The sequence below is a fragment of the Tachyglossus aculeatus genome, chromosome 2 (genome assembly GCF_015852505.1).
Source record: "Tachyglossus aculeatus isolate mTacAcu1 chromosome 2, mTacAcu1.pri, whole genome shotgun sequence".
NCBI lineage: Eukaryota > Metazoa > Chordata > Mammalia > Monotremata > Tachyglossidae > Tachyglossus > Tachyglossus aculeatus.
Genome location: NC_052067.1, coordinates 4,957,675 through 4,970,377, shown reverse-complemented (window position 1 = coordinate 4,970,377; position 12,703 = coordinate 4,957,675). Strand labels below are relative to the sequence as shown.

Sequence of the window (12,703 nt, the reverse complement as noted above, 5' to 3'; positions counted from 1 at the left end):
TTGTGTGAGGGTCGGGAGCCAGGACTGACTTTAATTTAAAAAATTCACCCATCCCAGGAGGAGATGGAGATTAAGGGGCCTTAGGAGCCACTTGCATTAGGTCTGCGGACCGCTCCCCTCCAATTTGCTGCCGTGTAGCCTCCCTCCCCCGACCCCCAATTACCCCCAAGCTCTCCGTAGAACAGTCCTTTCGCTGAAAAGCAAATCTGTGGTCGAGCCATCTGTGTTTTCAGGTTAGCAGCTGCCAAATGCCACCGATAAATTATTTATGATAAATTAGATTGATGTTTGGAAGCGAGGATCCGGATTCTGTATCATCTGTGCACATGTGTTTGCATAGTTTTCTTTGTGTGTGTGTTTTGCCCTGCGTCTCTTGGGGAAGATCGGATTTCGCACCGAGTAGGAGCCAGGATGTGCGGTGTCTGAGACCTTCTGATCGATAGCTTTAATCTAATGGGCAGCCCTGCTCAGAGCGTTGGGAAAGGATTCTTTTGTTAATGAAAGGCATAAATAATGACACTTATTGCAACTTTTCCTCCTGCTGGCATGTTTCTTGGGAAGCGACGTGGCCTAGTGGATAAAGCACAGAACTGGAAGCCGGAAGCCTTGGATCCAAATCCCGGCTCCACCATTTGTCTGTTGAGAGACCTGGGGCAAGTCAATCAATCAATCAATCAATCAATCGTATTTATTGAGCGCTTACTGTGTGCACAGCACTGTACTAAGCGCTTGGGAAGTACAAGTTGGCCACATATAGAGACAGTCCCTACCCAACAGTGGGCTGCAACACGGCAAAGAGGATAGGGAACGGGCCTGGGAATTGGGAGGTCATGAGTTCTAATAATAATAATGATGATGGTATTTGTTAGGCGCTTACTATATGCCAAGCACTGTTCTAAGCACTGGGGTAAATACAAGGTAATCAGGTTGTCCCACGTGGGGCTCACACTCTTCATCCCCATTTTCCAAATGAGGCAACTGAGGCACAGAGAAGTTGCCTAAAGTCACACGGCAGACAAGCGTCAGAGCCGGAATTAGAACCCACAACTTCTGACTCCCAAGCCTGTGCTCTTTCCATTAAGCCACACTGCTTCCCAGCTCCTCTGCTTGTCTGCTGTGTGGCCTTGGGCACTTCACTTCACTCAACTTCTCTGTGCCTCAGTTACGTCATCTGTAAAACGGGGATTAAGACTGTGAGCCCCATGTGGGACAAGGACTGTGTCCAACCTGATTTGCTGGTATCCACCACAGTGCTTAGTAGAGCGCCTGGCACATAGTAAGCGCTTAACAAATACCATAATAATAATTCTCTTTTCCTCATCATCATCAATCATATTTATTGAGCGCTTACTATATGCAGAGCACTGTACTAAGCGCTTGGGAAGTACAAATTGGCAACATATAGAGACAGTCCCTACCCAACAGTGGGCTCACAGTCTAAAACTTTTCCTCAGTTTCCTCAACTGCAAAATGGGGATTCAGTACCCATTCTCCCTCCTACTTAGACTGTGGGGCAGGGTCTGTGCCCTACCTGATTAACTGGTATAATAATAATAATAATGATGATAATAATAATAATAATAATAATAATAATAATGAAGGTATTTGTTAGGCACTTACTATGTGCCAAGTTGACTGTATTGACTGTGAGCCCCATGTGGGACAACCTGATCACCTTGTAACCTCCCCAGAGCTTAGAACAGTGCTTGGCACATAGTAAGCACTTAATAAATGCCATCATTATTATTACTATTATTAAGTACTGTTCAAACCACTAGGTTAGATACAAGGTAATCAGGTTGTCCCATGTGGGGCTCACAGTTTTAATCCCCATTTTACAGATGAGGTAACTGAGGCCCAGAGAAGTGAAGTGACTTTCCCAAAGTCACACAGCTAACTATTGGCAGAGCTAGGATTAGAACCCACGACCTCTGACTCCCAATCAATCAATCGTATTTATTGAGCGCTTACTATGTGCAGAGCACTGTACTAAGCGCTTGGGAAGTACAAATTGGCAACACATAGAGACAGTCCCTACCCAACAGTGGGCTCACAGTCTAAAAGACTCCCAAGCCCTGGCCGTTTCCATTAAGCCACGGTGCTTCTCTGTATCTTACCCAGCGTTTAGAACAGTGCTTAACACATAGTAAGCGGTTAGCAAACACCTTAAAAAAAGAGTCGGATGGGGTAGATACAGTCCAAGCAGGATTCACTTGGTTCTGGGAGAAATTCCATGTGTTCCCATGATCGCAAACCCTGTTTGTTACCCAAAACCCCTTTAGACACTGGATGGAAACTCACCGTGGGTTCTGTGAATAGCCAAAAAGTCTTAGGGTGTGATACATCTCTCAGTGCTACTGATTAATAATAATAATAATAATAATAATAATAATAATAATAATAGTGGTATTTGTTAAGCACTTACTATGTGCCAAACACTGTTCTAAGCGCTGGGGAGGATACAAGGTGATCAGGTTGTCCCACGTGGGGCTCTCAGTCTTAGCCCCCATTTTACAGATGAGAGAGCTGAGGCTCAGAGAAGTGAAGTGACTTGCCCAAGGTCACACAGCTGACAAGTGGAGGAGCTGGGATTCGAACCCATGACCTCTGACTCCCAAGCCCGGGCTCTTTCCACTGAGCCGCACTGCAGAGCACTCTACTAAATGCATGGACGCAGGGAACATGCTTACCAACACTGTTGTATCAAAGTTTCCCAACCACTTAGTACAGTGCTCTGCACACAGTAAGCGCTCAATAAATACCACTGTTTCAATCGGATTTATTGAGCGCTTACTGTGTGCAGAGCACCGTACTAAGCGCTTGGCAAGTCCAAGTCGGCAACATCTAGAGACGGTCCCTACCCAACAGCGGGCTCACAGTCTAGAAGGGGGAGACAGACAACAAAACAAAACATATTAACAAAATAAAATAAATAGAATAGTAAATATGGACAAGTAAAATAAATAGAGTAATAAATGGGCAGAGGACCACAGCTGGTTCTTTTGTGGCAGGGTCAGTGCTGGTGGGGGGCAAGGGGGATGTCCTTCAAGAAGGTTGAAGTTTCCAGCGCTTAGAACAGTGCCCAGTGCTTAGAACAGTGCTTTGCACATAGTAAGCGCTTAATAAATGCCATTATTGTTATTCTGTCCCGCCAAGTAAATAGGCGGCTGAGGAGTGAGAGCTCTGTAGCCGGAAAGATCTATTCTGACATTTGGCAGGTGTCAGGGCTTTCCTGTTAACATTTCTGGGTGGAGCTGGAAGGGGTCAATTGCCTTAGAGAAGCAGCATGGCTCAGTGGAAAAAGCCTGGGCTTGGGAGTCAGAAGTCACGGGTTCGAATCCCAGCTCCGCCACTTGTCAGCTGTGTGACCCTGGGCAAGCCACGTAACTTCTCTGTGCCTCAATTACCTCATCTGTAAAATGGGGATGAAGACTGTGAACCCCACGTGGGACAACCTGATCACCTTGTATCCCCCCCAGTGCTTAGAACAGGGCTTTGCACATAGAAAGCGATGAAGACTGTGAACCCCACGTGGGACAACCTGATCACCTTGTTTCCCCCCCAGTGCTTAGAACAGTGCTTTGCACATAGAAAGCGCTTAACAAATACCATCATTATTATTATTATTATTACCGAGCGCCCACTGTGTGCAGAGCGCTGTACTGAGAATGTCAGAGACCCCACGAGAGCCGGGAAACTGCCGAGGTCCCGGTCCGTGACTGGAGCCGTCCTGTCTCTGCTGTGAAGTGTCTTCGAAAAAAAAAATAAAAAACCACCTTCCCAAGATCCCACTGGGAAATTGCCAGGTTTCCAACCCACAACTCCTCTTGTCCCGGCGGTGAGATCAATCAATCAATCATATTTATTGAGCGCTTACTGTGTGCAGAGCACTGTACTAAGCACTTGGGAAGTACAAGTTGGCAACATATAGAGACAGTCCCTACCCAACAGTGGGCTCACAGTCTAAAAGGGGGAGACAGAGAACAAAACCAAACATACTAACAAAATAAAATAAATAGAATAGATATGTACAGGTAAAATAAATCATCATCATCATCAATCGTATTTATTGAGCACTTACTATGTGCAGAGCACTGTACTAAGCGCTTGGGAAGTACAAATTGGCAACATATAGAGACAGTCCCTACCCAACAGTGGGCTCACAGTCAAAAAGGGGGAGACAGAGAACAAAACCAAGCATACTAACAAAATAAAATAAATAGAATAGATATGTACAAATAAAATAAATAAATAAATAGAGTAATAAATATGTACAAACATATATACATATATACAGGTGCTGTGGGGAAGGGAAGGAGGTAAGATGGGGAGATGGAGAGGGGGATGAGGGGGAGAGGAAGGAAGGGGCTCAGTGTGGGAAGGCCTCCTGGAGGAGGTGAGCTCTCAGTAGGGCCTTGAAGGGAGGAAGAGAGCGAGCTTGGCGGATGGGCAGAGGGATTGGGGGCATTCCAGGCCCGGGGGATGACGTGGGCCGGGGGTCGATGGCGGGACAGGCGAGAACGAGGTACAGTGTCTTCCCAAAAACCCACCTCATCGCACCTGACCCGGAAAGTTACCGTAGTTCTGGCCCACAGCTGGAGTCGTGTCTCGGAGGTGAGACACCTTGCAAAAAAAACCCACCTTCCCGATATCTCACCTGAGCTGGGAAATTGCCGAGGTCCTGGGCCATGACTGGAGCCTTCTTGACTCGGCGGTGAGATGTTCTTTGGGAAAAAAACATGTGGTTTTGTGTCCTGCAGGAGGATGCTTAGAGATGCGCCAGCCGGATGCTGACAGATCCTGCAACCCATCCTGCAGTCAGCCTCACTCCTTCTGCAGCCAGGTGGGGATCCCCTCCGTATCCGCCTTTCTCTTTTCCTTTTTTACTCGTATCTCCGAAGCACTTACTATGTGTCAGGCACTGTTCTAAGCACCGGGGTAGATACAAGCTAAATCAGGTTAAACACGATCCCTGTCCCACCTGGGGCTCACAGTTTTCGTCCCCATTTTACGGATGGGGTATCTGAGGCACAGGGAAGGGAAGTGACTTGTCCAAGGTCATACAGCAGATAAGGGGCAGAGCTGGGAATAGAACCCGGGTCCTTCTGGCTCCCAGACCCGTGCTCTATTCACTAGGCCACACTGCTTCACACACAACAAGTTTGCAGTCTGACAGCTGCTATGTCGATAGAGTGTTTCCAACCCAGTTTGCCTCCCCAGAGCTTAGTACAGTCCCTGGACCATAGTAAGCGCTTAACAAATACCACAATTATTATTGTTAATAGTGTCGGCTGCATCCGTACTCGTGCAGAGCACTGTGCTGAGCACTTGGGTGAGGATAGAGTGCTTAGAACAGTGCTTCGCACATAGCAAGCGCTTAACAAATGTCATCATTATTTATTATTATTATCAGTTACCGCTAGATAGTTGCCAAGGCTGCGTCACAAGAGAAGCAGCATGGCGTAGTGGCTTGAGCATGGGCCAGAGAATCATCATCATCATCATCAATCGTATTTATTGAGCGCTTACTATGTGCAGAGCACTGTACTAAGCGCTTGGGAAATACAAATTGGCAACATATAGAGACAGTCCCTACCCAACAGTGGGCTCACAGTCTAAAAGGTCCTAATCAGAAGGTCCTAATCCCGGCTCCGCCACTCACCTGCTGCGTGACCTTGGGCAAGGCACTTCATTTCTCTGGGCCTCAGTTACCTCATCTGTAAAATGGGGATTGAGACTGCAAGCCCCACGTGGGACCGGGACTGTGTCCAACCCGATTTGCCCCCAAGTACAGTGCCCGCACATAGTAAGCGCTTAACAAATGCCATTGTTATTATTATTATTAACTGGTGTGAGGTGGGCAGGGCACGAGGCGGTTGTTTGGGGGGCGGCGCGGGACCCTGTGATTTCCCCCGGCCCCCGTTTCCCCCTCGTTTAACCCCAGACGAGAGTGTGCAGCTGTGAAGAGGGCTACACAGAAGTCATGTCGTCCGCCGGGAGCCTGGTGGAGTGCAGGCTCATCCCCGTGTTGGTCATCCCCACCGCCTCCGACAACACCCACAACGCCCACAACGCCGACGACGCCGACGACGGCCACGGTGGAGATGTCAAAACCAGCCGCGCCGTCCATCCCACCGAGCCCTCCAGCAGCCCGGCCGGGCGTGGACGCTCCTGGTTCCTTCAGCCTTTCGGTCCAGGTGAAGCCAGACGGGGCGGGAGGTTGGGGGAGACGGGGGGGATCCTCACTCCATCCTACAGCTTGGCCCAGGCCTGAACCGCCCAAGGTTCAAGGATCCTCATAATAATAATAACGGTAAGGATGGTAATAATAAGCACTTACTATGTGCCAGGTACTGTACTAAGCGCTGAGTGCTGAGACAACCACCAGCCCCTCACCTCCCCCAACCCCTCAGAATATCAGCAGGGCTAAAGCGACATTCATTCATTCATTCAGTTGTATTTATTGAGCACTTACCGCGGGCAAAGCACTGTACTAAGGACTTGGGAAAGGACAATAGAACGCTATAAGAGAACATTCCCTGACCTCGACGAGCTCACACGTCGGAGTCCAAAGTCCTGCCGGTTGTCTGGGAGATGGTTTTCTTTTCATTTTCTTTATTCTAGTGTTCCCTCCTCCTTCCCCAGCCTGGCATAGAAACCTGAATAAAGTGGATGTTAAGACAAAATTTCCCAAAATTTCTTCTTTTGGAAAGAAGGAGGAGAGGCCTGGATGTGACACCCCTCCCCCTACCCCCCCCCCCGCCTTACCTCTTTCCCCTCCCCACAGCACCTGTATATATGTATATAGGTTTGTACGTATTTATTACTCTATTTATTTATTTTATTTGTACATATTTATTCTATTTATTTCATTTTGTTAATATGTTTTGTTTTGTTCTCTGTCTCCCCCTTCTAGACTGTGAGCCCACTGTTGGGTAGGGACCGTCTGTATATGTTGCCAACTTGTACTTCCCAAGCGCTTAGTACAGTGCTCCGCACACAGTAAGCGCTCAATAAATGCGATTGAATGAATGAATGAATGAATTTATTTTATTTGTACATATTTTTCTATTTATTTCATTCTGTTAATATGTTTTGTTTTGTTCTCTGTCTCCCCCTTCTAGACTGTGAGCCCGCTGTTGGGTAGGGACCGTCTCTATATGTTGCCAACTTGTACTTCCCAAGCGCTTAGTGCAGTGCTCTGCACACAGTAAGCGCTCAATAAATACGATTGAATGAATGAATGAATGAATGATGCCTGTCTCCCCACTGCTAGACTTTGAGCCCATTGTGGACAGGGATTGTCTCTGTTGCTGAATTGTACTTTCCAAGTGCTTAGTACAATGCTCTGCACACTTGCACATAGTAAGCTCTTAATGAATGCCATCATCGTCATCACAGTAAGTGCTAAATAAATACAATCGAATGAATGAATGAAGGCACACTTAAAGCTAAAGAAAATTGGCTTTCTTTGCCAAAGAGACCACTCATTTTTCTCCTAGTATCACCACTCTGCCACAGGAGACAACTTAGCTATTATTTTCTACTTGGCATTTGGTTTCATTCATTCATTCATTCAGTGGTATTTATTGAGCGTTTACTGTGTGCAGAGCACTGTACTACGCTCTTGGGAAGTACAATCAATCAATCAATCAATCAATCGTATTTATTGAGCGCTTACTGTGTGCAGAGCACTGGACTAAGCGCTTGGGAAGTACAAGTTGGCAACACACAGAGACAGTCCCTACCCAACAGTGGGCTCACAGTCTAAAAGGGGGGAGACAGAGAACAAAACCAAACATACTAACAAAATAAGATAAATAGAATAGATATGTACAAGTAAAATAAATAAATAAATAGAGTAATAAATATGTACAAACATATATACATATATACAGGTGCTGTGGGGAAGGGAAGGAGGTAAGATGGGGGGGATGGAGAGAGAGACGGTCCCTACCCAACAACGGGCTCACAGTCTAGAAGGGGGAGACAGACAACAAAACAAGTAGACAACAAGTAGACAATAGTCAATACTATCAGAATAAATGGAATTATAGCTATATACACATCATTAATGTTTCCTAAGGCCTGGGGACTTTCCATAGTCTTCTTTAATGGGTTTTCCCCCTCTAACTGGCTACAGAAAAAGGAAGGGGTTGGCTGCCTTGACCCTAATATTCGACCCAAATATTAGCAGCCTGGAGTATTAATTTCATTTTCTCCCCACCTCCAACAGTCTGCCGAGTGCTTAGTACAGTGCTCTGCCCATTCAGTCAGTGCTCAATAATTACCACTGTTTGGTTGTTTAGCTTTGTTCTTTCCCCAAACTAACCAAAAATGGGCTCCCTTCTCTGTTTTGCTAGTGATAGTCAAGCTCTGATCTGATCCCAGATCCACCAAGTGGATCTGCTGATGACCTTGGGCAAGTCACTTCACTTTTCTGGGCCTCGGTTCCCTCATCTGCAAAATGGGGATTAAGACTGTGAGCCCCGTGCGGGACTGTGTCCAACCTGATTAGCTCGTATCTCCCCCAGTGCTTAAAACAGTGCTTGACACATAGAAAGCGTTTAACAAATACCATCACTATAGAAAAGCAGCAGTGGCTTATTGGCAAGAGCCCGGGCTTGAGAGTCATAGGTCATGGCCCCATCACTTGTCATGCATTCATTCATTCAGTAGTATTTATTGAGTGCTTACTGTGTGCGAGCACTGTATTGAGTGCTTGGGAAGTACAAGTTGGCAACATATAGAGACGGTCCCTACCCAACAGCGGGCTCACAGTCTAGATGGGGGAGACAGACAACAAAACAAAACATGTGGACAGGTGTCAAGTTATCAGAATAAATAGAAGTAAAGCTCGATGCACATCAACGAAATAAATAGAATAGTAAATATGTACAGGTAAAATAAATAGAGTGATAAATTTGTACAAACATATATACAGGTGATGTGGGGAGGGAAAGGAGGTAGGGCGGGGGGGATGGAGGGGGGAGGAGGAGGAGAGGAAGGAGGGGGCTCAGTGAGGGAAGGCCTCCTGGAGGAGGTGAGCTTTCAGTAGGGCTTTGAAGGGAGGAAGAGAGCTAGCTTGGCGGATGTGCAGAGGGAGGGCATTTCAGGCCAGGGGAAGGACGCGGGCTGGGGGTCGATGGCGGGACAGGCGAGAAAGAGGCCCAGTGAGGAGGTTAGCGGTGGCAGAGGAGTGGAGGGTGTGGGCTCGGCTGGAGGACAGAAGGGAGGTGAGGTAGAAGGGGGCGAGGTGATAGAGAGCCTTGAAGCCAGAATGAGGAGTTTTTGCTTGATGCGTAGGTCGACTGGTAGCCACTGGAGATTTTTGAGGAGATTTTTGTCTGCTGCGTGACTTTGGGCAAGTCACTTTACTTCTCTGTGCCTCAGTTGCCTCATCTGGAAAATGGGGATTAAGACTGTGAGTCCCACGTGGGACAACCTGATTACCTTGTATCTACCCCAGTGCTCAGAAGAGTGCTTGACCCATAGTAAGCACTTAGTAAGTACCATCAGGATTATTAATAACTTGGAGAAGCCTCAGGCTGAGGAAACTCCAAGGAAGCTCCATTTGTCTTGGGGGGTGACCGAACCTCTAACCCCTGCTAGCATTCGTGCGATCGTCCTTAGTGGCGTCTTCGACGGACATCTCATCCCCAAATCAGGCGGCCACTTGCAATTTCTGCGACGCCCCTCTCACCGTCTGCAGCCCCGACTAACCGATACTAACGACTAACATCCCTTTCTCCTAGATGGAAGGCTGAAGACGTGGGTTTACGGTGTAGCCGCTGGCTTGCTTGTATTACTCATCTTCATTGTCTCTATGATTTATCTAGCCTGGTGAGTTCTCCAGTTCTCCTTCTTCTAAAACATGGGCACCCCCCTCTCTCTCATCTCTTTCTTTCTCTCTCTGTTTAGAGCAGAAGGAGCCGCCCAAAACATGTCGGGGAAAGCCTCCTCCTGACGTTAGCTCCCAGGAGAAATGGAGGAAACTGTGGTTATTTATCTCTAAGGCCCCCTTGTTTTTGATAGGACAACGATGATTGCAAACTCGGGGGCTGTGGTCATTTATCTCTAAGCCCCCCCTTGCTTTTGGTAAGAGAAAGATGATTGCAAATTTGGGGGCTTGAAGGTGAAGGACTGTGTTTCTTCTCAGTCACTGGCTTTCTTGGAAATGGCCTTTCCACTCCACTCCCTGTAAGACTGATTGTTTTGTGCCAAACAAGCGAATCGTGGCATTGGTTTGGGGGAGCACCCGGGTCACGGCTTTTCTTGTTTTGAGACCTCAGGTGGAGATGGGGTTTTTCTATCTACAGCAGAGAGAGGACAGGTAAGTAAGCGGTCAGCCCTCCACACTCATGGTTAGAACGGGGAAAGGAACATTGCTGAATTAGCCCTCCTTAGGGTACAACGGAGAACTTTAGACTGCTCTTAAAACTGAGCTGAAAGGATCGACTCTGTGTGATAGTTCATTAAAATATTGAGCCTTTAACCGTCCTCTTTCACTGATTTCCATTCAAATACATGTTTCCCCCATGTCTCGTTGCAGTAAAAAGCCAAAGAAACCGCAGAGAAGGCAGAACAACCGACTGAAACCTTTAACCTTAGCCTACGATGGAGATGCAGATATGTAAAGCGGAACGAAGACCGAATTCTGCATCCTGCTTGGAAATGGCCACGCGGGTATGGGGGGGAGAGGGGAGGGCTGCAGAAGGAAGCATTTTGACTCTTTTAAGAATCACCTCACAAGAGGAAACAGAAGACTGGGGAGAACGGAGTTCTTAATACACCACTGAGGAGAGTCAAGGCGCCAACTCTAGACCGTCAGCCCCGAAGAGGCCACAGAGATCATCCTGAGACCCAGCCGGGGTCTTTCCAGAAACAAACCCACCACCAAACCAAGCCGCCTGCATCGCCAAAGCCTTCTCGTCAAAACACAGAGTTAGCTCGCTTGGACCAGATCTTCCCCGCGATGTAACCCGTCCGCATGAAGAACCTATAGCCAGCTCTCGCTACCCAACATTCAAATAATGCAGCATAAGAGAGTCTATATTCAGCCAAAGCCTAAGTATGATCCCGTCCGATTATATCCTCATTACCAAGCAGTTTCGAGCTTCATAAGAGGTTGACTCTTACCTCAGCGGAGCCCATCCCCGTGGACCATCTCGGCACCTCGGTCGTGGATCGTAGCGGCCGCTCTCGTGCGGTTCGCAGGGTGGACACTCAGTTCTGGTCTCTCTCTCTCCAAAGCTGATGGAAATGGACCAGTTTCTAGGAAGAAAGCGTCTTCAGGTTCGGTATTTTATAGTGGTTACTGTCCGGATAATTAATCCCCGTGTGTTAATACGACATTTCTACTTTCTCTAACTCTCTAACTTGTTGCCTGCATCTTTTTCTGGTTACATGTAAGGCAAATTTTTGCACTATATTAGTGCAGCATGTTATATGCACTTAATAGCCTAGCCGTAGAGACTGCCTCTTTTCCTGTGGGTTGAGAACACTTAAGGCCGAGAAAGTTCCCCGCGGTATGTGCGATGGAAATCCTTGGATCCTGAAGGGAGGAGAGTTCGGTTTGGCCCGCGATGGGTCGCCTTCAGTCGACCCGGATGTGATGTGTCTGTTTCCCGTCTCCTCAGCCATCTCACAATCTCTATCTACCATGGCAGCCATGAAAGTGTCTAGTTCTCTCCGCGCCCCCATCAGTGACCTCTGTAGATCTCCCCCCTACCCTCTGGTTTCTAATTGTACTTTGAAGGCTATTGATGACTCGATTTTTTTTACATTTGTTAACTTTGTTTAAAAAAAAGGGAAAAGCGTTTTGCCCCTCTGCATTTGAGTGAACTATTTGTGCGTACCTGAAAAAAATAATGCCTAGTCATTTTCGGAGCGCGGAGGAATCGAAATTACTGGCCGGTTGACCCGTCCTTCCCTCGGTCACCTCTTCACGTCAGAGGCCTGCGGATGAAACTCATCTCTTACCTCTGGAAACGACGGGACTGAAAGGGATCGTCCGCTCGTGAAGTCCGGAGAAAGGATCCAAGGAGACGTGCGATGCTCAGGGTGTGGCCAGATCTTCTCCTCCTCCTGCTACCTACCCGTGTCTTCCCAGAATTCCCGCCACAGAGAGAGTGTTGTCCATCCATATCAGCAATCCCGATTTCCCGTGCATTGGCCCGGGGATCCCGCCGCCCCCAGAGGCCTGGGTTTGAGGACAGACCCATCCAGAGGTCTCCCAGATTTTAACCACCGCTGTGGGAGGAGGGAAGAAGAAGGCAGGCGGGTGCCACCCTGATGTAACCCCAAGGCCCTGAGTGGGCATCTAGACTCTCTTTAGACTGGAAGCTCGCTAAGGGCAGGCAACGAGTCTGCTAATTCTGTTGGACTGCACTCTCCTAAACACTTAGTACAGTGCTCTGTAAATAGTAAATGCTCAATAAATGCCATCGATTGAGTCCCTCCGTAGTCCCTCCGTGACCTCTCGGTTCCGTCCTGCCCGGCCGTAGCCCAGGACGGGCTGAGTGTCCATTCAGTAGTACCTATTGAGCGCTTACTATGTGCAGAGCACTTACTGTACTAAAACCTTGGGAGAGTACAGTCTAACAGAATCAGCAGACATGGTCCCTGCCCATCGCGAGAAACAGGCACGTTCCCTGCTCTCAGTGAGCTGATAGTCTAGGCAGGGAGACAGACACTAATAGAA

At 47.8% G+C, this 12,703-nt stretch overlaps 1 protein-coding gene across 1 annotated transcript in view; it reads left to right on the top strand.

Annotated features, from left to right (window-relative positions):
- The window catches only part of THSD7A (thrombospondin type 1 domain containing 7A), a 329,576-nt gene extending 317,121 nt beyond the window's left edge, over positions 1-12,455 (top strand). Inside the window, exons 25-28 of the mRNA XM_038770315.1 lie at positions 4,761-4,843; positions 5,945-6,197; positions 9,756-9,843; positions 10,553-12,455. Coding sequence (XP_038626243.1) covers positions 4,761-4,843; positions 5,945-6,197; positions 9,756-9,843; positions 10,553-10,637 — 509 coding nt within the window. The 3' untranslated portion in view covers positions 10,638-12,455. The remainder of the gene's footprint in view (positions 1-4,760; positions 4,844-5,944; positions 6,198-9,755; positions 9,844-10,552) is intronic.
- The last annotated feature ends 248 nt before the right edge of the window (positions 12,456-12,703 follow it).